The 24,116-nt window shown below is 41.5% G+C and overlaps 2 protein-coding genes across 5 annotated transcripts in view; one reads left to right on the top strand and one right to left on the bottom strand.

Annotated features, from left to right (window-relative positions):
* NEMF (nuclear export mediator factor) overlaps window positions 1-7,655 on the top strand; it is a 69,001-nt gene extending 61,346 nt beyond the window's left edge. For all 3 annotated transcript variants that reach the window (XM_010389488.2, XM_010389490.2, XM_030929938.1), the window contains 7 exons: window positions 1,414-1,491; window positions 1,928-2,125; window positions 4,476-4,508; window positions 5,891-5,991; window positions 6,076-6,119; window positions 6,208-6,287; window positions 6,499-7,655. In XM_010389488.2, the coding sequence (XP_010387790.1) occupies window positions 1,414-1,491; window positions 1,928-2,125; window positions 4,476-4,508; window positions 5,891-5,991; window positions 6,076-6,119; window positions 6,208-6,287; window positions 6,499-6,576 (612 nt within the window). In that variant the 3' untranslated portion in view covers window positions 6,577-7,655. The remainder of the gene's footprint in view (window positions 1-1,413; window positions 1,492-1,927; window positions 2,126-4,475; window positions 4,509-5,890; window positions 5,992-6,075; window positions 6,120-6,207; window positions 6,288-6,498) is intronic.
* Window positions 7,656-7,811: 156 nt separating this feature from the next.
* Window positions 7,812-24,116, bottom strand: KLHDC2 (kelch domain containing 2). Of its 2 annotated transcripts, none has more exons than XM_030929940.1 (13): window positions 23,748-23,873; window positions 20,080-20,159; window positions 16,507-16,624; window positions 13,194-13,309; window positions 12,890-12,971; window positions 12,645-12,728; window positions 11,298-11,378; window positions 11,167-11,225; window positions 10,655-10,764; window positions 10,187-10,259; window positions 8,499-8,586; window positions 8,359-8,411; window positions 7,812-8,125 (listed from the first exon to the last, which is right to left on the bottom strand). In XM_030929940.1, the coding sequence occupies exons 2-13, from the start codon at window positions 20,094-20,096 to the stop codon at window positions 8,002-8,004; spliced, it is 1,005 nt and encodes a 334-aa protein (XP_030785800.1). In that variant the 5' UTR covers window positions 20,097-20,159; window positions 23,748-23,873; the 3' UTR covers window positions 7,812-8,001. The 2 variants fall into 2 exon arrangements, with proteins under 2 accessions (XP_030785800.1, XP_010387793.1); XM_010389491.2 differs by having other exon boundaries at window positions 7,815-8,125; window positions 23,123-24,116.

The raw sequence follows: 24,116 nt of genomic DNA, 5'->3' as shown, positions 1-24,116 counted from the left end.
TTTTTGAGACAGAGTTTTACTCTTGTTGCCCAGGCTGGAGTGCAATAGCATGGTCTTGACTCACTGCAACCTCTGTCTCCCAGGTGCAAGCGATTCTCCTGCCTCAGCCTTCCAAGTATCTGGGATTACAGGCATGCACCACCACACCTGGCTTTTTTTTTTTTTTTTTGTATTTTTGGTAGAGATGGTGTTTCACCATTTTGGTCAGGCTGGTCTTGAACTCCTGACCTCAGATGATCCACCCGCCCGGACCTCCCAAAGTGTTGGGATTACATGCGTGAACCACCGTGCCAGACCCTCACATGACTTTTGGATCCATAAGTATGCATTTCTGTTCGTATACGTATGAGTGGAATTTTCTGGGTTGTGGCATACATGTTGTTTGGCTTTATTAGATACTGCCAGTCAGTTTTCCAGAGTACCTGTGTCAGTTTCCCACCAAGCAGTGTATGAGAGTCCAGTTACCGTAGTAACACTTGGTATTGTCAGGTTTTCTTTTTTCAGTCATTTAAGTGTGTATATGCTGATAGCTCATTTGGCTTTTATTTCATGTCCCTGATGACTTAATGATATTGAGCACTTTCTCGTGTTTATTGGACCTCGAAGCACCTATTTAAAAAATTGGTTTGTCCTATCTTTCCAGTTGATGTATACAAGTTCTCTCTAATCCTGAATACAAGTCCTTTCTTGGATATATGTATTGCAAGTGCTTTTCACACTTGGGGGCTTGTTCTTTTTCACTTTTCTAATAGTCTTTTTTGATGAGTAGCATTTTAAAATTCTAATTAAGTCTGATTTATCAGTATTCTTTTACGGCGTTTGTGTCCTGTTTAGGGAAGTCTTCACAATTTTCAAAATGTGTTATTTCGGTCCCAGCTAATACAATTAATCAAGACAAAAATCTCTATAGAGTGGGGCCTAGATGTTTATAGTTTAAAACCCCTAGAGTGATTTGGGGATGTAATCAGGGTAAGGAATAACTGGTTTATTTAATAAAATACAGAGTCTTGAAAGCCTCTAGAATAAGTGCCTAGCCTAGCTTTGCTGCTTTATTTCTTATTCTTCCTCCATGTGTACCCTGACTCCAACCAAATGTGATGACTTGCTATTACTATTCTCTTTCTTTTTAGACTTGCTTTTCCAATACTGTTTTACTTTATTTCTTCCTCGCAGTTCTTTATGTTGTGTTAATTTATCCTTACTTCTCTGTGTATCTTCTCTCCACCCTATGGTACATTCCTTGAGGATGAGGACTTCGGTTATCCAACTTTGTAGACTTCAAATTGTTTATTATAATGGTGCCTTATTCAGTAAGCATTTTTGACAGAGAATATAAAGTAACACCATTTCTTTGCAAGTATTTGTTGACTTTTTTTGCTGAATATTTCCAACCAAAATCTTCTGATTTTGTAGAGTAAAATGAAAAAAATGAAAGAAAAATACAAAGACCAGGATGAAGAAGACCGTGAACTTATCATGAAATTGCTGGGGGTAAGTAACATCTAAAAACATTTTTTCTTTTGCTTTTCAAGTGGGCATCTAGTCCACTGCCTAGCATATGACAGTCATTCAATACATTCTTTTTTTTTTTTTTTTTGGTGACAGGAGTCTCGCTCTGTCGCCCAGGCTGGAGTGCAGTGGCCAGATCTCAGCTCACTGCAAGCTCCGCTTCCCGGGCTCACGCCATTCTCCTGCCTCAGCCTCCCGAGTAGCTGGGACTACAGGCGCCCGCCACCTCACCCGGCTAGTTTTTTGTAGTTTTTAGTAGAGACAGGATTTCACTATGTTAGCCAGGATGGTCTTGATCTCCCGACCTTGTGATCCGCCCGTCTCGGCCTCCCAAAGTGCTGGGATTACAGGCTTGAGCCACCGCGCCCGGCCTCAATACATTCTTAACACTGACTAATGTTTCCTCTATGAATTAAAGTCTGCAGGTTCAAACAGAGAAGAAAAAGGGAAGAAGGGGAAGAAAGGAAAAACAAAGGATGAACCTGTGAAGAAACAGCCCCAGAAACCCAGAGGTGGACAAAGGATCTCTGACAACATTAAGAAAGAAACTCCGTTCCTTGAGGTTATAACTCATGAGTTACAAGACTTTGCTGTAGATGATCCACATGATGACAAGGTAAGGCTACTATACATGTGGGCTTCTGCTTCTTAATTAGGGTGATTAACCATCCTGGGGTTCCCAGGACATGGGACTTTCAGTGCTAAAACCAAGACAAGTGGGTAACCCTATTCTTAATGGAATGTCATCTCAGAAATATAACCTGAAAGACTAAAATTGCAGTATCTTATCTAAGCATAAACTGGTAGTATTGATAGCTGATAAAAATCTTGTTACAAGCCTTTAGGAAGTAATCAGTTTTATGGAGAGGCTTTGATTCTGATGGGAACTGAGTTAAATTAAGACAGAGAGGCCGGGCGCAGTGGCTCATGCCTGTATTGCCAACACTTTAGGAGGCCAAGGCAGGCGGATCACAAGGTCAGGAGATCGGAGACCATCCTAGCTAACATGGTGAAACCCTGTCTCTACTAAAAAAAATACAAAAATATTAGCCAGGTGTGGTGGCAAGCGCCTGTAGTCCCAGCTACTCAGGACACTGAGGCAGGAGAATAGCACGAACCCAGGAGGTGGAGCTTGCAGTGAGCTAAGATCACACCACTGCACTCCAGCCGGGGCGACAGAGTGAGACTCTGTCTCAAAAAAAAAGGAAAGAGAATTGGGATTGTCTCGAAGATGAGTAGAAAATAAATTTTCACTTTCTCTAAGCTTTTCCGTAGGAATCTATGCTATATTGTCTTATATAATGTTGAAAATGGGTATACCATTTAAGAGCCAAGTACCCTGGTTACAAAACCAGTGAGAAGTTTGTATTTTTCCAGCTAAGATGATTGCCTAATTGTTCTATTAAAAGTACAGCAAGCTCAGCCTTCTGTATATCTTCTTACATGAATATGTACATCTTCTTGCCTTTTTTTTTTTTTTTTTGAGGCAGTCTTGCCCTGTTGCCCAGGCTGGAGTGCAGTGGCACAATCTCGGCTCATTGCAACCTCCGCCTCCCAGATTCAAGCGATTATCCTGCCTCAGCCTTCCAAGTAGCTGGGATTACAGGCGTGCATCATCACACCTGGCTAATTTTTGTATTTTTAGTAGAGATGGGGTTTCACCATGTTGGCCAGACTGGTCTTTAACTCCTGATCTCAGGTGATCCGCCTGCCTTGGCCTCCCAAAGTGTTGGGATTACAGGCATGAGCCACACGCCCAGCCTGTTTATTTTTTAATAACTTGGTTTAAAATAGAGGCCGAATAAAAAAATTTTACTTTTGTCTCCAGCATTTTTATGTAAAGCTTGAGTTGTAATTGTGTGCTCAGTTTAGTGCAGGTAATGCTTACAGGGATTCTGTATTACTATTTTCTTTTATTCCCTGATGAACAGTTGTTGTTTATTAATACTAAAACTCATTTTGGCTCTTAAAATTTGTACATTATTCTTGTGTTCTGTAAATCCTAGACTCAAAACTGCTCACTAGAGGTGTTAATTATTAACGTTCTTTCATGAGTAGGTGCTGTGGTCTAAATGTTATACCCCCCCACAATTCATACATGGGAACCTAAATTCCCAGCGTGATGGTATTAAGAGGTTGGGCCTTTAGGAAGTGAAGTCATGAGGGCTCTTCTGTCATGAATGAGTGCCCTTTTGCCATATGAGGACACTGCAATAAGGTGCCATCTTTTTTTAAGATGAGGTCTCCCTATGTTGCCCAGGCTGGTATTGAACTCCTGGGCTCAAGGGATCCCCCAACCTCAGGCTCTCAAAGTGCTCGGATTACAGGTATGAGCCACCACACCCAGCCTAAGGTGCCATCTTTGAGGCAAGCCCTTATCAGACATTGAATCTGCTGGTGCCTTGACGCTGGACTTCCCAGCCTCCAGAACTGTAAGAAGTAAAATTTCTGTTTATAAATTATACAGTCTAAGGTATTTTGTTACAGCAGCCTGAACAGACTGAGACAATCGGTTATCTCTGGATAGATTTTTCTTAAGTAAGCAAACAAAATTAAGCATATTTTATGGGATATGGGAAAAATTTATCCAAAAGTGTTGAACAAATATTTAAAAATAAAAGTTATGTTGACCAGAATTCTCTATTTGCTTTTCTCCTGGCAAACTTATCAACCTTAGTTGTCATTTTAAATTCTCCCTGTAACTTTTGCTGCTTTAACATATACTTTATATGAAAGTTTCAGTTCCCACCTCCTCTACTTCAGAGAACTACCCTTCTTCTCTTGAATGACATTACTTTCTTAATAAACACACACACACACACACACACAAACACACGAATCCACTTCCCTGTGGGTCAGCAATGACAGTCTGGTTATATCACTGTTTCTTTCTCCTTATGGTTTAATGGTGTGGAATTTCATTTTACATTATAGCTGACATTTTTATTTTTATATGTTCGGAACAGGAGGAGCAAGATCTGGATCAACAGGGAAATGAGGTATGATTTTATGTTGGGGTTCCTACTGCAACACTGTGATTACAATTCAGTTCCCAGAATGTTTGAAACACAACTTATTAAAACTTAAAAACTTAAGACTGCAGGTCAAGAAGTCAAACTTTCAGAGTCTTAATCCCAACTCTGCTGTATGTAACTGTACAAACTTGGAAACATTATTCTTTGTGCCTCTGTTTCCTTATCTGAACCCAGGAGAGGGTTGTTTTGGTAACTAATATATGTAAAGGGTATTTAGAAAAGTTTATGGCACATAGCAAACACTCAAATATCAATTATACTTCAGCACCAAGTATTCTGTCCTAAATCTGTAAGTTTATTCATATTGTTAAATAAATAGGGGCAATCTCACAGGCAGCACAGCAAATAAGAACTCTAAGAAGCTCTGGGATTTCTCCTTAATAATGGGGAAGAGAGAAGGCTGTTCTAGTCCAGGGTTTCTCAGCTTTGACACTATTAACATTAGGGGTTGGTTAATTCTTTGTTGTGGGGTCTGTCCCATTCATTATAAAATGGTTAGCGACATCCTTGGCCTTTACCCACTAGATGCCAGTAGCAGCCCCTACCTCTTCCTTCTCACCCCTCATCATGTCAACCAAAACTATCTCCAGACATTGCCCATTGTCTTCTGAGGGCAGAATCTCCCCAGGTCGAGAAATAGTGGTGTAGCCAAGGTATTAGTCCCATTTCCATGTGATGGGACTTAAATCTACTTGTGGTTATTACTGCATCATTTAAATCCATAACAGGTTTCTGCAACTCAGGTAATATCCAATAGTTTTTTTCTTTTTTGAGACAGGGTCTCTGTCACCCAGGCTGGTGTCACTCAGTGCAGTGACAGGATCATGGCTCTCCACAACCTCTACCTCCTGGACTCAGGTGATCCTCCCCCCTCAGCCTCCCGAATAGCTGGGACTACAGGCACCCACCACTATGCCCAGCTAACTTTTGTATTTTTTGTAGAGATGGGGTTTCTCCATGTTGCCCAGGCTGGTCTTGAACTCCTGGGCTCAAGTGATCCACCCGCCTCAGCCTCAGTCTTCCAGAGTCCTAGGATTACAGGTGTGAGCCACTGCTCCTGGGCCTTCTTTCTCTTAAATGGAACTGTAGGTGGTATTTTGAAAATTATTGTTCTCAACTTATTATGCTAGGCAAAAATTAAGTACTAAAGAATATATTTAAACATTGGTCTTCAACTCTTTGGAACTATGAAGCAGAGTTTAAGCATGACTGTTCCAGCTTAGATGGTGTATGTATCAGAAAAAGATAAAAAATATGTTGAGAGATTAATCCAGGTGTTTTTGCATTTTTTTTTTTTTTAAAGAGTGGTATAAATTGCTTTTGTAACTGTTGTTTTCCCTTTTTAGGAAAACCTATTTGATTCTTTGACAGGCCAGCCACATCCTGAAGATGTATTACTGTTTGCCATTCCAATATGTGCCCCTTACACCACCATGACAAATTACAAGTAAGTTACCATTAGTTGACAGAATGGCTTTTGTGAATTGTTTTGTAATGTCTATTCAGTAACACATGTAATTCCTTTTTAAAGATATAAAGTGAAACTTACTCCTGGAGTGCAGAAAAAGGGAAAAGGTATTTAAATTTGTTTTTTTGAATTATGATTTTAAACAGTTCAGTGACTTAACAGGAGTAGATTATTCTTACTTTTTTTTATTTACAGCTGCAAAAACAGCCTTGAATAGTTTCATGCATTCCAAAGAAGCAACAGCAAGAGAAAAAGACTTATTCCGCAGCGTAAAGGTAAAGTTCTCCTTCAGAAAAGGAATGTGGAGACTGACAGTACAATTTAAAATGTTAGCAGTTTTTTGTTATTTTAGTAGAAAATGCTGTCTTATTAGAAGCAGTAATACCATTTCAGCTAAAAGTTTGGAAATGTTTTTCTTTTTTGTCATAAAAGAAACATGATTGACCATACAGGATGTGAAGATATTCAGCAATTTTCTTTTTTTAGGACACAGATTTATCAAGAAACATTCCTGGCAAAGTGAAAGTGTCTGCACCCAATCTTCTGAATGTAAAAAGGAAATAGCTGAAATGAAATTCTAAAATATTTGAGAAGAGTCAATTTTATAGCCTTTTGGAAGTTCAAAGATGAAAACACCATGTATCAGGACTTCTGCATTATAAAAATGAACTAAACATTGCCTTGCTATATTCACCAAAAGGACTTAATTCTTGTTTTTTCCCCAGTTTTATATAGAAGAAACACTGTCTATGATAGGATTTCCTAAAGTATTTGTGGATAGTTAAATGCTAATTATATACATCTGTAATTATTCTACATTTTCTTGACATTTGGGAGGTTAATACCAAGTATTCATTTCATGATGTAAAGAAACTGAACAGTGAAGTGGCTTGATTGCTTAGACTATTGACTTGGTAAGTCTACTGTATATAACATCTAATATATATATTACAGGCCAGCCACAGGGGTGTATTTAGGATTGTGTCTTGAACACTAAGTATTGGAGTGGATTTTCTTCTGCTTTCATCTATACTTGTCAAAAAATATATTAGACCAAAATGTAAAATGTAAGTAATAATTCTCATGACTCAGCTTAGTAAGTCCTAGAAGAAATTGGTGTTAATCATTTCTATTCATTTGTAGACCTTCAGGTTTGACCTTATTTTTTTCCTTGTAGTCTCATTCAGTTCTGTACCATTTTAATTTCCACCTTTACTAATTAATTACCAATATAGCACGTTACAGAGTATCTTAACCTATAATACCAGAAGTGCATTTTAAGGCTTACCACTAAAGACTCTGACCCACTTTTCCTGTCTCTTAACAGAATGGAAAATGAAATTATCATTATTTCCATTCCTTCATGAGCTACAAAACGTTTTAATTAATTAAAAAAAAAACTTTGTAACTGACTGGACAACACCTGCCTGTATTCAGCATGACCACCTGCTCCGGCCCCTGCACTGAAGCGTTAAGGTCAAAGTACTACATAGTTGTTGGTCCTTCCACACTTTGTTTTCCCAGCATCGTCATAATGTGAATATTAATGTTTAAAAAAAAACCCTTTATTATGTTGTATTTACAACACTAGGTTACATGATTATAGACTACTCTTGCCATTAAAAAAAAATCTATAATGTTTTTAAAAAATGACTTCAGCATTTTGATGATGGTAAGACTATTTAGTATAATGTTTCTACAGATATATATCCTGAAGTTACCGAAAAGGAAATATAACAACCATTCTCCAGGGTAAAAAGCCCAACCATTACTTTTCTTTTACTTTAATAGAGGACAGCTACTGGTGTTAAATACATTTATTGTAAACTTTATAGACACAAAAATAGGTTCTCTAGGCCATTCACATGCACATTAAAACCAAAAGCTGCAAACTACAACAATGCATATAATTATACAAATGATGCCACTCTGTGATGTTTACAGGATTGCTGTCCATGCAAGGTGATCATAGGCATTATTTATGAAGCGTTAAGATCCAGAAGTGTTGTTACTACCAAACCTCTGATTAACACTGTGAAGTAAGTGTTTTGGAAGGCAGTTCCATGAGTTGGCTAACATTTCTTTAAAGCAAATGACTGCTTCTAAGCTTAGCCTGAAAGTGGACAAGCAAAGAGAAGAGTAATTTCACTTTACTGTTTCGAAGTACATTCACTTGAAAAACTACATAAAACATCCCTCTTTCTTCAAAGATTTTCATAGGAACTGGTTATAGCAATGAAGTTTTATTATTGCCCTTAAATAATCCATAAACCTGGTTTTTTGAGAGTGCTAAGTCTTAGGAAACAATTTTAAATAATCTAAGTGCCAAGTACAAAGTTAACTTACCGTACAAGAGATTTTGGTTGAACTGAAAATATTAGTATTTCATTACTGTGTGCCTGAAACATAGGAAGAACACATTTAAAAGCAAATGCTTTTTTTTTTGCAAGTAAGTTTCAGTAATAATATGAAGATAGTGTACTTACAGCTCTGTGATGGACAAGTAGGTTGTTGGCACATCCACCAAAAACAATTACTTCTCCTTCATCACTGGCACAAGCTGTGTGCCATAACCTGCATTTAAAACAAAAACTTGAGTTTGAAGTCACCCAGAACGCCAGTTGGTCATTTGAACTATGAAATAAAGACTAGAGATCTTAAGGTAGTTCAGACCAAAACATCATGGCAAGAAGTAAAATCTTTTTTTGTTTGTTTTAGAAGTAAAATCTTAAGGGAAAGCAGCAAAAGCAGATCAATCAATATCTATTTTATCTGGATATTATTTTATCTCTCTGGTCAGTTCTCATTTATGCAATGAGGAGTTTGAACTGAACGATCTGTTCTCTAGGTCTTTGTTAGCAATAAAAGTCGTATGGGAGCTGAGTGGTATATGCCTTCTTCCATAGGTAGGGCCAACTGGCCTTACACAGAACATCTGAGGGATGGTGAAAGCCCTGCTTGAGTAAACTATAAAGTCTCAGAAAGCCTGGTAGTTTTATGGAGAGATCATTTGTGCAAATGAAGTCTTACTGGCATGACTATACTTGGTTTAGAGGCTTGGGGAAAAAATGCAGGCTTTGAACACTAATTCTGACTGTATCATTTCTTTTAGCATTTTGTTTTGAGATTAACAAGAGAAAATTATCGGTGTTTAATAAGCTCTTCTTTTTGGATGATTTGATTTATTCATCTTTGTTACACAGTGCTACTGCAAATCTAATGGACAGTTCTTTTTTTTCCCTCTGTAGTGTTTTTTTTTTGAGACAGTCTTTCTCTGTCACCCAGGCTGGAGTGCAGAGGTGCAATCTCAGCTTACTGCATCCTCTACCTCCTGAATAGCTGGGACTATAGGCATATGCTACCACACCTAGCTAAATTTTTCTATTTTTTGTAGAGATGGGGTTTTGCCACGTTGCCCAAGCTGGTCTTGAACCCCTGGGTTCAAGCAATCTGCCTGCCTCAGCCTCCAAAAGTGCTGGGATTACAGCTGTAATCCTGCAATCCCACTGCACCTGGCCTCCCATGTGATTAAGGTTTAAAAATTTTACCCATTCCAGCACCTCTACCCTTTTTATTTTTTTGGAGACAGAGTTTTGCTCTTGTTGCCCAAGCTGGAGTGCAATGGCACGATCTCAGCCCACTGCAACGTCTGCCTCCCTGGTTCAGGCAATTCTCCTGCCTCAGCCTCTCAAGTAGTTGGGATTACAGGCATGTGCCACCACGCCCAGCTAATTTTGTATTTTTAGTAGAGATGGGGTTTCACCATGTTGGCCAGGCTGGAACTCCTGACCTCAGGTGATCTGCCTGCCTCGGCCTCCCCAAGTGCTGGGATTACCCGTGTGAGCCACCACACCTGGCTGACCCTCATTTTTAATAAACGTAGATGCAGTTCAACTCATTGAAGTGAAAAGCTTGATTGTATATTTAAACTATGTGTCAATTTTATAATGGAAGGAAGAAGCAAAAATAAAATTCTAGCCCTATTCTTCATACACAGATGATGGAAAGGAGAGCATTTAATACTAGGATAACATTGGTTTTCTTTTCATTAAGAAGTATTTCAAACCTTAGTGAATGCTAAGATTTTTATAAATAAGAATGCTGGATATAATGCAGCCAAAACCTCAATTCTTACATCTTGTGCATATTCAGTATAAGAATTGCCTTTAAATACCTTGGTTTTTCAGTATATGGATGATTAAATTGTATCCATTCATTTTTACTGATGCAGTAAGTCCAGGCATCACCTGATTAAAGCAAAGAAAAAAGAGCTATGAAGTATATTAGTCTACCAATATGACATTGACATTTAAAGGGCACAGTTTTGGCAAGAAAGGTAATAAATCAGATCATGAGTAGATACAGAGAGTATATTTTATTTTATTTTTTTCCCCCTGCAATTAACCAAGTAAGCCCTTTGCATGTTATAGCCCTTTAGCAGGGCTCTTAAGTGCTCCAGGTTCTTTATTGAGCAGAAGTATGCCATATAGTACAATTATAGCTATGTTACAGGATCAAAGTTAATTTCACACCTTCCAACCAACCCTATAAGCCCTCTCGTAAGTCTCTAATAGACTCATTTTCAGCTATTATATACAGATGATATATGATGATTTCGTTACCATATTTTTCAAGGACTTACTTAGTGGCTGTTTATCAGTGGTAAATCCTCCAAAGAGAAAAAGATGATCTGAAGAAACTGGCGTTAGTGAGTGCCAAGATCGGCCAACTGGGCATATGCCTTGTGGAATTCTGAAAATAACAGCTAAGTTACAATATCTGCATTTAGAAGCAGCTACTGTATTTTTAAGTTTTCTTTTAAAATTTATATGTACATGTTATGGAAAAAGAGACCTTAAGTTTAAAAAGGCTTCTTGGTATAAACTACATGCTTTATACTGAAATATTTTCTTTGAAGATAGAATCAACTTCAGACCGTTTCTTTTCAACAAACACTGAGCACATGCTATGTACTAGGCACACAGTTATGGGAACTGGAAACAAAACTAGAATTCATTCCTTAAGGACCTAGTAATTATGTTTACTTAATTTCATAGTTACAGAAAAGTTAAGAAAGGACATTATATATCAATAGTAGGGAATATAGGGTAAAAACAATCTGAATTTTGGAAAAACATCTAAAGTGATACCTACAATTCATTCCACTCCCATGTATCCAGATTAAGATAGTGAAGATCATTCATTCTAGCATCCTAGAAAAGGATAATTAAGTTATCATTTTGAAGAATTCAAAAGCAAGTCATTGAAGTTGTTTAAATACTTACTCGATATCTGCCTCCAAACACAAAGCCTCTATTTCCAACAGTTGCACAGGCATGGGCAGCACGAGGTGAAGGTGCTTTACCCTATTAGAGTCACATAAGCAAGTCAGTACATAAGTGAACTTTTTATAAACAGAGGGAAGATACCAGAGTCTACTCTGGATATGGGATAAGAATATGTAAGGCACTTGAGCTTTTAAAAGTTGGAGTGTAGACTTACAGACAACAGCAGTACTACAAGCTGACTACCAAAACTTGGCATTTTCATTTTCTGTTTTTGAGATGTGCTACTGAATGGGCGGCTAACATAATAGGTTGCTTTATTTTTTCTCTTTTAAAATAAAGGCTGGCATATTATATAATATCTGTGTCAGAGGGAAAAGAAATATAATGTCTGTGTCAGAGGGAAAAGAAATCTAGTATTTAAATAATACAACAAGTTCCTATCTAGTGCAGAGTTATTTAATTACAGGTTGAGTGTCTGTAATCAGAAAATCCAAAATCTGAAATGCTCCAAAATCTGAAAATTTGAGTGCCAACATGATAAAGGAAATGCTCATTGGAGCATTTTGGATCTTTGGATTAGAGATAGCTGTTAAGTATATAATACAAATATCCCAAAATCTGAAAAAAAATCAAACACTTCTACCATGTAAAATGTATTAGATAGGTTGGGCACGGTAGTACACGCCTGTAATCCCAGCACTTTGGGAGGCCGAGGCGGGCGGATCACGAGGTCAGGAGTTTGAGACCATCTTGGGGAATACGGTGAAACCCCGTCTCTACTGAAAATACAAAAAAATTAGCTGGGCGTGGTGGCAGGCGCCTGTAGTCCCAGCTACTCGGGAGGCTGAGGCAGGAGAATGGCGTTAACCCGGAAGGGGGCGGAGCTTGCAGTGAGTGGAGAGCGTGCCACTGCACTCCAGCCTGGGCAACAGAGCGAGACTCCGTCTCAAAAAAAAAAAAAAAAAAATTAGCTGGGCCTGGTGGCGGGCGCCTGTAATCCCAGGTACTCGGGAAGCTGGGGCAGGAGAATTGCTTGAACCTGGGAGGAGAACATTGCAGTGAGCGGAGATCCCGCCACTGCACTCCAGCCCAGGCGACAGTGTAAAACTGTCTCAAAAAAAAAGTATTAAATAATAGATGCTGGGTTAGTCATTTCATACATTCATTAAACTCTGTGTTCTAGATTCCTTGGAAATCATTAAAGTTATGGATCTTATCCCCAGAAAACAAGAATGAACTGTCACTTTTACAGTATCTTCCAACTCTGGTACACCCCTCTCCGCACCCCAACCCTCCCCGTTGCCTCGAGTATCCTTAACAATTCATTATTCTTTAGTAACTCACAGTAGTTATAGGCTGGCTCCAGGTAAATGTTTCAGTATCTAAAATATGTACATGATCATTCCATCCTCTTGGATGACTTGAATTCTACAGAAAATAAGAATCTGAGTTATTTTACAAATGATATTTATAAAATTAGATGGCCTGCCTGATTACCAAAGAAAAGTGCACAAAACTTATTAGCAAACATAAAATGTATTATTTCAATATACTAAGGAGGCCATATGCAAATACAGAACTTCACTTACCCAAAAAGATGTTTCATCAAATTCAAAAGTTCCCAATACTTTATCTTCAGGCAAATATCCATACCCTCCAAAAAATATTAACCTGTTTGATGAAAAACCAAGACCCTAAAAATTCAAATACCCATAGGATAGGATACAAGCAATTTATCTTAAGTGCTGTGTTAAATGCTTTCATGTATTCTCAGTTAATCTTCATATGGGCCCTATGAGGTATGTTCTGTGCAAATGGTTACTGGTTAAGGATACTTGAATGGTAAACCACTTTACACATTAAAAACCCAAACTTGTAATGCCGCCAACTCACTTGTTTTTATATACCCAGACACCAAGTTTGTCCTTTGATGATGGAGGAATTCCTTGGCAATCAATTCTTTCCCATTGTAACACTCTGTCTGTAGACCTTGAATCCAGCATGTAGAACTGTCAGAAGCAATGGTTTCCGTTAGATTTGGTTATATGAAAGAAATTCAAGTTTAGCATTTAATTTTACTATGATTTATAAGAGTACCATCTCATTCAGTGCTACTGGAATTGTGACTGCAGACTGGCTGCCAGACTGCTCAGAGTCCAGATTAGGACTCTGTGACTGAATACTAATCTCCTAAGTCACTAAGCACACAGTTAGCTCGACTAATTTTTTTTTCATAGCCGCACTTTATTTTTTTTATTTTTTATTTTTTTTATTTTTTTATTTTTATTTTTTACTTTTTTTTTTTTAAGAGACAGGGTCTCTCTTGCCCAGGCTGGAGTGCAGTGGCACAATCATAGATTACTATAATCTAAACTCCTGGGCTTAGTTATCTTCCCACCTTAGCTTCCCAAGTAGATGGACTACAGGCATGGACCACCATACCTGGCTAAGACAGCCATATATTTTCTTTTCCCATTTTTATTTTTTTATTTTTTATCTCAATAGGTTTTTGGGGAACAGGTGGTGTTTGGTTACGTGGATAAGTTCTTTCGTGGTGATTTCTGAGATTTTGGTGCACTCATCACTCAAGCAGTGTACACTGTACCCAATGTGTAGTCTTTTATCCCTCACCCACCTATCACCTTTTCCCTCTGAGTCTCCAAAGTCCATTGTATCATTCTTATGCCTTTGCATCCTCATAGCTTAGCTCCCACTTACGAGTGAGAACATATGGTGTTTGGTTTTCCATTCCTGAGTTACTTAGAATAACGGTCTCCATTTCCATCTAGGTTGCTGCAAATGCCATTATTTTGTTCCTTTTTATGGCAGAGTAGTATTCCCTGGTATATGTATGCACTACATTTTCTTTATCCACTTGTTTATTGGTGGGCATTGGGCTGGTTCCATATTTTTGCAATTGCAAAATTGTGCTGATAGCCATATTTATTTTGTTATTTTTTTTTTGGGACAGAATCTCGCTCTGTCACCCAGGCTGGAGTGCAGTGGCATGATCTCGGCTCACTGCAATTTCTGCCTCCTGTAGCTAGGATTATAGGCATGCACCAACATGCCCAGCTAATTTTTGTATTTTTAGTAGAGACAGGTTTTTGTCATGTTGGCCAGGCTGGTCTCAAACTCCTGGCCTCAAGTGATGTGCCCCCTTGGGCCTCCCAAAGTGCTGGATTGTAAGCATAAGCCACCACACCTGACCCTGATATAGGGACTCTGAATTGTAGTTATTTAATTTATGGGTATTACCCAAAAAAATTAGGTTTAGTAATTTTACCTTTAAATTCAATTTAACAAATATGTATTTGGTGCCTCTTTAAGATTAAAGAGTTAATTGAGTTAATCTTTAAGATTAAAGAGATTAAGGATCAATACTTAAATTAATTAGCTTAAATTAACTTAAATTAAGGATCTTTCCTTTAAAGGGTTCATATCCAGGCAACTGAATATATCTGACCACAATATATGTATTTCTTCTCTGAGACACTCAAGCTTCCACTGAGTCAAACTTAAAACACACAACCCTAGCCACTAGACATACTGTCACTGTTTCTGTAACTACCTCCATAAAACCACAGCTTGTCTCCTTATCCATAAAACCTTGTCCATAAAACCACAGCTTGTCCCAAGCTTTTAAGTTGTGTCAGTTATTGTTCTCCCCCTTGGCTCTGAAATATATATGGCTCAATGATAGCCTATAGATGTGCCTCACAGAATCAGGCATAGAACTCTTTCTTCAAGCAAAATACAAAGCAAAAACCCAATGTATACAAACAAAAGTGGAGCTATGCATGTTAAAACGGAGGAGGAAGGGGCAGCTTGGAGCCTACCTAACACCATATGCTCCTCCCACAGGTGTCCCAAGGCATCTCAAATCCCTAAAGTTTCTAGGAACATAGTTTGAAACCATCTCAGCCACATGTTCCATCCATTTGGAATTTCGATAATTAAGACATTTGCTGCCGGGCACGGTGGCTTACATCTGTAATCCCAGCACTTCGGGAGGTCGAAGCAGGTGGATCACCTGAGGTCAGGAGTTCAATACCAGCCTGGCCAGCATGGTGAAACCCTGTCTCTACTAACAATACAAAAAAATTAGCCGGCCGTGGTGATGCATGCCCGTAATCCCAGCTACTCAGGAGGCTGAGGTACAAGAATCACTTGAACCTGGGAGGCGGAGGTTGCAGTGAGCCAAGACTGTGCCACCGCACTCCAGCCTGGGTGACAGAGCGAGACTCTGTCCCCACCCCACCCCACCCCAAAAAAAGACATTTGCTTATATCTCTTTATCTTGGCTACTCCTTCCAGTTTTATTATTCAGTTCAAGCATCACCTCTTCAGTCAAGATTTTCCTTGTTCTGTTCCCTCATCCCACCAAACACAATGTCAAAGACTTTTTCAGATTCAACAATACTTACTGAGTTATTTTCTATATGCCAGGTGCTGTGTATCTCTCTAGCAGATGCTACTGCAGTGATTTACTTACTATATGTGTCCCTTCTAGAATGAGTTCCAAGAGGTGAGAACTGTATCATTCTTCTGTCTCCAGTGTCCAGCCAAGTGCTCAGCATATAAAGTGCTTACGAAGTTGCCAACTTAGTAGACTCCTATCGATTCATTTATTTGGCAACTCAATAAGCACTAATACATGGCATATGTATCTTTTCTGATTGACTTAATCTGTCTCTTATTGGTCTGAAAGAGAAGAAGTGATGTCTTTTTCCTACTTGGAACAAAATACGGCAAAGTCTGAACAGCAGTATCTTTGGCACCACTTTATAGGAATGTTAACAAGTAGTTTTGTCAGTTTTAATTTATCCTTATGGCTTTCTGACTGGTTGGCCTGCTCATTTTTACCCTTCCCTCCATTACATCTTGTCTTTGTCTGCAATTTTATTACTAATGTTCATCTGCCATTTAAGGGTTCTAAGAGAACAAGTAGCTGCAAAGAGCACAAAGAAAAATCACTCAGGAAGTTACTGCACACAAGTTACCAGCAGAAGTTGATTTTACATAATGCCTAGGTAAATATAGATTGGCAAACAAAATACTAAAATGCACATTCATATCATAATCAAGTACAAATCATTTTTAACTGGGACACAAATAAGTCTTGGGTTAGCCTTAGAAATTTGCAGTTGTTTGAAAGATAGTAAGAATAAAAATGCTTCCAGCCATAATCCTTAGAAACACTAACCTTATTGGTATTGCCTCTTGAATGGTGTCCTCCAAACAAGTACAGCACCCTGTCTACACACACAGCACAGCTTCCTGACATAGAAGGAGGAACATCACCTTCAGTGTTGATTTTTTTCCTAAGGGGGAATAAATTAAATGTATGTAAGTTAAAGGGAAAAAATGCAGAAGTCTATTTTTCTTCTACTTATATCCTCACAATAAAGGAATAAAACGAGAAGGCAGAGTAGACAGTGAGTGCCTCTAGGGTCTCTTCTAGGTCTAAACTTAGTTCAAGGAATGTGTTTTTCCCTCTTTACCTATTCCACAGACAGTGCCAGCTGGCCCCATTGTACAGGCATAATGAGAGATTCTGAAAGCCTAAGTCATATTTTATTATTCTAGGAGCATACCATTTTATATTTCTCAGACTAAATTGTTTGCTATTTATTTACATGGCCATAAGTTGCTTTGTTTTTGAGTGGGCCAGGAGCCCAGAAGGAAAACCTCAACATTCCCAGTCCTGATAGATTAATTCAGTGTTTTTTCTTCAGTCACCTTTTAGCTGTTCATATGCATCAGATTCAGTCCTTTATGTAACACTACAAAAAAGTAGTGCCATGTGCCAGGCATTCCTGAGTGCTTTGTATGTATTAACTCATTCTGAATCTAAAAATTGATCTGAATCAACCTAAGGAATCTAATATTTAAAATTCTAACAGTATACTCAAGGTCTTCTGCTAAAACTGTCACATATAATAATATTTATCTTTGCTAAACTTAAAGTTTTAGAAGGCTCACTTTTTAAAAAGTTACTATTTTTGGCTGGTCACGGTGGCTCACGCCTATAATCGCAGCACTTTGGGAGGCCGCAGCAGGTGGATCACAAGGTCAAGAAATCGAGACTATCCTGGTTAACATGGTGAAACCCCATCTCTACTAAAAATACAAAAAATTAGCCAGGCATTGTGGCACGTGCCTGTAGTCCCAGCTACTAGGGAGGCTGAGGCAGGAGAATGGTGTGAACCCAGGAGGCGAAGCTTGCAGTGAGCCGAGATTGCGCCACTGCACTCCAGCCTGGGCGACAGAGTGAGACTCTGTCTCAAAAAAAAAAAAAAAAAAAAGTTATTAATTTTAAATAGAAACAGGGTCTCACTGTGTTGCTCATGCTGGTCTTGAAATCCTGGGCTCAAGTGATCCTCCCACTTCAGCCTCCCAAAGTGCTAGGATTACAGGTGTTAGCCACCACACTTGGCCTTAAAAATTATTTTTTAAAACATGTAGCATTCCGCTTTTAAGAGAATTATAAATTCCCAATTCTCTAGAAAAGGATTAAGAAACAGCTTCATATTAACAACAATTTGTTATATACAGAAATACTCATGACTTATTTTTAGTTTGTAACTTTCTTTTTTTTTTTTTTTGAGATGGAGTCTTTTTGTCGCCCAGGCTGGAGTGCAGTGGCACTATCTCCGCTCACTGCAAGTTCCACCCCCTGGGTTCACGTCATTCTCCTGCCTCAGCCTCCCGAGTAGCTGGGACTACAGGCGCCCGCCACCACGCCCAGCTAATTTTTTCATATTTTTAGTAGAGACGGGGTTTCACAGTGTTCGCCAGGATGGTCTTGATCTCCTGACCTCGTGATCCACCTGCCTCGGCCTCCCAAAGTGTTGGGATTACAGGCGTGAGCCACCGTGCCCGACCTAGTTTGTAACTCTTAAACTTTTTTGTTTGTTTTTTTGAGATGGAGTCTCACTGTATCACCCAGGCTGGAGTACAACGGCGTGATCTTGGTTCACTGCAGCCTCTGCCTCCCAGGTTCAAGTGATTCTCCTGCCTCAGCCTCCCTAGTAGCTGGGATTACAGGCACCTGCCATCATGCCTGGCTAATTTTTGTAGAGACGAGGTTTCACCATGTTGGCCAGGCTGGTCTTGAACTCCTGACCTAAGGTCATCTGCCTGCCTCAGCCTCCCAAAATGCTGGGATTACGGGCATGAGCCACAGCATCCAGCCTCTTAAGTGGGACTACTATGGTAATTTTGAGATCTATAGTAAGTAAAATATTGAAAGCACAAAGTTCTCACAAAGCACACCATGGGGAAAACTACTTTGTAAATCCCCAACCATGGCTAACCCAGCATTTTGAGAAACACCTAAATTCTACCAGGGACATGCTCTTAACTACTACTATTATGAAACTGGCAAAAGATCATTTCAGATTATCTCCAGTTTACAAAAAGGGCAAACTGGAGGTCATTTTGGTTTTTAAACAGAACAACACTATTTTTAAAAAGATTTGCGCCGGGCGCGGTGGCTCACGCCTGTAATCCTAGCACTTTGGGAGGCCGAGACGGGCGGATCACAAGGTCAGGAGATCGAGACCATCCTGGCTAACATGGTGAAACCCCGTCTCTACTAAAAATTACAAAAAACTAGCCGGGCGAGGTGGCGGGTGCCTGTAGTCCCAGCTACTCGGGAGGCTGAGGCAGGAGAATGGCGTGAACGCGGGAGGCGGAGTTTGCAGTGAGCTGAGATCCGGCCACTGCACTCCAGCCTGGGCGACACAGCTAGACTCTGTCTCAAAAAAAAAAAAAAGAAAAAGATTTGCATGCAAATTTTGAGAGCTCATTAAAATAGAATACCACCTTTATTTTTAGCAGATAAAATTCTATACAATCTAAAATCTAACCATTTAAAATCCTTTCCTTATTCAAGATAGAAGACTTAGTATCTTGAAAAAAATGGAACATTATCTTTCCATTCTAGATCTGAAGCCTCTACATCTATTTTAAATATTACTATGATACTTGGGATAGAAATTTATTCTAAGTTATCAGAAGTATCTAGTAACTACAGAACAGGCGCTACATTTTTTTTTTTTTTTTTTTTTTGAGACGGAGGCAGCTCACTGCAAGCTCCGCCTCCCGGGTTTACGCCATTCTCCTGCCTTAGCCTCCCGAGTAGCTGGGACTACAGGCGCCCGCCACCTCGCCCGGCTAGTTTTTTTTGTATTTTTTAGTAGAGACGGGGTTTCACCATGTTAGCCAGGATGGTCTCGATCTCCTGACCTCGTGATCCGCCCGTCTCGGCCTCCCAAAGTGCTGGGATTATAGGCTTGAGCCACCGCGCCCGGCCAACAGGTGGTAAATTAAGCTTAACAGCTAAGCTAAAGTAGCAGAACAGTGTTTTTAGAATATATAAATAGCTTAAAATGGGTTTTACATTTTTTTCTTTGCAGCCACATCTGATTTTTTTGTTTGTTTTTTGGAGACAGTTTTGCTCTGTCACCCAGGCTGGAGTGCAGTGGTGCGATCTCGGCTCACTGCCACCTCTGCCTCCCGGGTTCAAGCGATTCTCCCACCTCAGCCTCTCAAGTAGCTGCAATTACATGTGCACGCCACCATGCCTGGCTAATTTTTGTATTTTTAGTAGAGATGGGGTTTCACCATGTTGCCCAGGCTGGTGTTGAACTCCTGACCTCAAGTGATCCGCCCGCGTCAGCCTCCCAAAGTGCTGGGGTTATAGGCGTGAGCCAGCCACCGTGCCCAGCCCTTATCTGAATTTTTTAGTCCCCCTTATAATATCCACATTTACCATCTTCCAGTCTCCATGTTGTAGATCCATAGTTCTTCTCTAGGCAGATAAAAGTCATATAATCCTCTGACTTGATTACTCTAAGAATAAAAAAATATAAAAACTGATATTTTAAAGAGGCACTACCTATATTTTTTACATCAATCTTGAGATACTAATTTGATGAAAACTTACATAGGTATTATAGTACACAATCCCCCCCAACCCATGCCACACACTCAAGGTAAAGCTCAATATAGAGAGCTCTTAATTCAGAATTTTGATACAGCAGTTGCAATAGGGCAAGAAGAGATCTCTGAGAACTTTTTTTTTTGAATCCAAGTCTCTATCGCTCAGGATGGAGTGCAGTGGCGCAATCTCTGCTGGCTCACTGCAACGTCCACCTCCTGGGTTCAAGCAATTCTCATGCCTCAGCCTCCTGAGTAGCTGGGACTACAGATAGTAGCTCGCCATCACGCCTGGCTAATTTTTGTATTTTTAGTAGAGACAGGGTTTCACCATGTTGGCCAGGCTGGTCTCAAACTCCCGACCTCTAGCAATCCACCCACCTAAGCCTCCCAAAGTGCTGGGATTACAGGCTGTGAGCCATTGTGCCCAGCCAAGAGATCTCTGGGAACTCTCTAAGGCAGCTTTATCCTGAACAGAACCATGCACCAAATTTCAGCTGGAAGACTTCAGGAGACTACCCGTGCCATCGTCAGCAGGCTGTTACTGAAAGTGCCTGATCCACACTGATCCACACTAACACGATGTGTGGTTTTCTAGGCACGCCTTCCTTTCACCTATTCTGCAACAGAGAGGGCAGAACTGCAATATGCAAAATATTAAATCCTCATGCAGAATTTTAAGTTCTTTGTTCTGCTCCATTTCCCTTTAGGTATTAATTCCTAACACAGACTGAGCCTACCATATGTCAGAGCTGAAAGCTATCCATGGATTACTTTATGTAATCCTTACAACAACCCTAAAAAATAGCTGATTTTATGAGAAAATGAGTTTAGAGTTTAAGTAATTTGCCCAAGGTTATTTATGAAGTAATGGTGGCGCCAGGATTCTATCCTTTCCCTGAACTTTAACAACTGCCTGACATTCCCAGCCTTTGACCCTCCTTAGCCACTTTCGGAACAATGTTGATACAGTAAATGACTGCGGCTAGCCAAAAATGGGTGTCAAAGTCCAGCAAGCTTGAATATTAAACATACAGAAACGGAACAGTTGACCACGTAAACACTTCTTTTTCCACCCCACCAGTGACGAAGGGAAAGGCTGGAAGTGGGCTGACCCAGACGTGACCAGCCTGTCTTGGGGAGGAAAACTGCCTACTATGTAGGAAGCCAAGGTTTATTGCCTTTGAAACAGTCTCCAAGGGCTTCTGTGCCTACCCTCAGGGTTCCAGCCACCAGCCATAAATGGGGAGGGCAGTCTGTTTCAGAACCATCCAATTCAGTGATTGTGCTGCTTCTCCCTGAATCAGTCCCAATCATCCAGGCCTTTTAAAATCCACCACAAGAAATACTGCACCTTGAGAATCCTCCCCTGCCCCACTCCCAAAGTCTCATTCTTTCATGCTGTCATTTTAAAAATACAATTATGAATTAGGTAGCTTAGACAGAAGTGTAATTGACAGGTTTCTCCAGGGGAATTAATTTACATTTTTATAAGGGTGACTACATGCTTGGCCCCCTTCTTGCAATTCCTTACCCCTTTCTAAAGTATTTTTGAGACAGTTTCCTTCTTGTTGCCCAGGCTGGAGTGCAATGGCGCCGTCTCAGCTCACTGCAACCTCCGCTTCCCGGGTTCAAGTAAGTGATTCTGCCTCCGCCTCCCAAGTCGCCGGGATTAGGGCGCCCGTCACCACGCCCGGCTAATTTTTTCTGTATTTTTAGTAGAGACGGAGTTTCACCATGTTGGCGCGACTGGTCTCCAGCTCCTGACTTCAGGTGATCCACCTACCTTGGCCTCCCAAAGTGCTAGGATTACAGGCGTGAGCCACCGCGCCCAGTCCCCTTTCTATTTTCTAACCACATTCGTTGGAGACTGGGAAAAACACTGCAGATTAATTAGGATTGGCAAAAAATTACTTCTGCAGTTAAACCAAATTAAAGTATCAGGACAGCTATCTTTGAAAGCTGTCTCAAAAATGGTCAACTATGATCACGTCAACTGTACCATAAGCTAAAAGCAATCACAAGGCACGGGCATAGGGAGGGCGGACAACATTTTCAAGACCAAAGAGGAATTTTGAGGTAGGACTGGATCAGAGCCATCCCAGCAAATAAAATTCTAGATTTCCGAGGTAGCAGGGTAAACAAGGGCAACTGGCTTTAAACTGCTAACTAATCACGTTGTTTATAACCAGGGGATCGGAGAGTCAAAGAGCTGCACTCTGTGTTCATTTGATGCTGGGGATTTTTTGGTTACTGGTGGAGCTTTTCCATTATCTTTAATACGGGTGTTTGCTGAAAAACTTCAACCCAACTGAAGCCAGAAGGAAAATAGTCCTGAGAGGTTCAAACAATAGTATGATGGCCATTTGCACAGGCGGGAAGGCTGAATAAGATGATTCCTGTAACCTTTTGGAATTCCTGTTTTCCTACACCTCGGACTCCCCGTTAAGTGGGCAGCGGTTCCCAGCTCCAGAGGGTAAAGTCCTCGTAGGCCGTCCTGATAACGCGTCTGAGTGATATCACACACCGTCACCTTACACACCCCAACCCTTCCGAATGCACCGCCCAAGCAACATTAACAGGGCCTTCCCCGGAATAACGCTCCAATGGCAACAACGGGGGTGGGAGTGAGTTGGCTTTGTGAGCACCAGGTTGACGTGACAGCAGCGCTGGAGGTTCGAGACGGGCTGGGGGACTCGAGAGAAGGAAGATTCCCGCGGGCAAGAAAAACCAACCAACGGGCAGAGTCTGAGGTGGGGCGCGCGACGGAGGCGGGGAGCGCCCTTGGCGGGCCGCTCTGGCCTCCCCGCCTGGCCGCGAACCCAGACCCAAGTCACAGCCGAGCGACGTCTGCCGCGGCCCGGCCACTCACTGACCTTGTAGCCGCCCCAGACGAACATGTGGCGCCCGTCGCTGACGGCTACGTGGCCGCTGCGCTCGGCAGGGCAGGCGAGCTCCATGGACTCATAGCTCTCGAAGGCTGGCCCCGGCAAGTCGTCCGCCCGCATATCCTCGTTGCCATCAGCCATCTTGAGGCTGCACTTTTGCTCACCAGGAATGCCCACACCCGCGAGGGGCCAAAGAAACAAAGGAAAAGGAGAGAAATGCACAGTGGCGCGCAGGCAAGGAAAAGGCGGCGGCGAAAGGGACGGCGTTAAGGCCTCTTTGCCGCCTGCGTTCGCGTTTACCAGCCTCCTCGGCCGAAGACGGCTCTCCGCCGCCGCCGGGGCACGCCTGCAGACAGCGGGGCCGCGAGCGGAGCCAGGCGGCGGCGGCGCGGGCCCGGGACCCGGAGCACGGCGGGGAAGAGATCCGCGTCGGACCGGCTCCCTCTTGCAGCCCGTCCGCCCCGCCTCCTGCAGCCCACGGCCTTGTTTACGCCGCGACCGGAAGCCGCCCGTTCCGCTGACGCCGCCCGCCGAGCTCCGGAAGCGAGCCTGCTGCTCAGCGCCCCCAGCGCCGAGTCCTCCCGCCTCCGCCTCCGCCCGCGCCACAGCTTACGGCCTGGGCACCGCAGCTCTGTGGGGTCCGGCGACTTCCAGTTGCGCTTCGAGTCTCCTTTAGCCGAGGGAACCACAGGGATAATGCCCTGAATCGGTCCCTGAAAGCTGCTGAATTTTAGCCGATTGCTGCAAATTTTTTTTTTCTTCCCGAGAATTTCGTTTGATTGAGGGATGATCTCAGAGGGTTCACAGCCCTGGCAGGGGTACCAGAATTGCTCCACTAGCAAGTTTCTGGTCTCGCCTTAGAGTCGATGCAGGCCCTGCTGTCCTGCGGGCGCGAGGGCAGGCGCTCGGCTCTCACGCGGGGCCCCGCCCGATCCCCGGCGGCCTCTCCCGAGCTCCCGCCGCCCCTGCCGGCGCCGCCTCT

Source organism: Rhinopithecus roxellana, chromosome 5 (genome assembly GCF_007565055.1).
Source record: "Rhinopithecus roxellana isolate Shanxi Qingling chromosome 5, ASM756505v1, whole genome shotgun sequence".
In the NCBI taxonomy this organism is placed as follows: Eukaryota; Metazoa; Chordata; class Mammalia; order Primates; family Cercopithecidae; genus Rhinopithecus; species Rhinopithecus roxellana.
This window is presented reverse-complemented; position numbering and strand designations above follow the sequence as displayed.

Coding starts and splice junctions, on each gene's coding strand:
- KLHDC2 (XM_010389491.2), bottom strand. CDS start 23,275: ATGGCTGATGGCAACGAGGATATGCGGGCGGACGACTTGCCGGGGCCA. Junction 20,160..23,122: donor TCGTCTGGGGCGGCTACAAG/GTCAGTGAGTGG, acceptor TTTTATTCTTAG/AGTAATCAAGTCAGAGGATT. Junction 12,972..13,193: donor GTCTGGGTATATAAAAACAA/GTGAGTTGGCGG, acceptor TTCATCAAACAG/GTTAATATTTTTTGGAGGGT.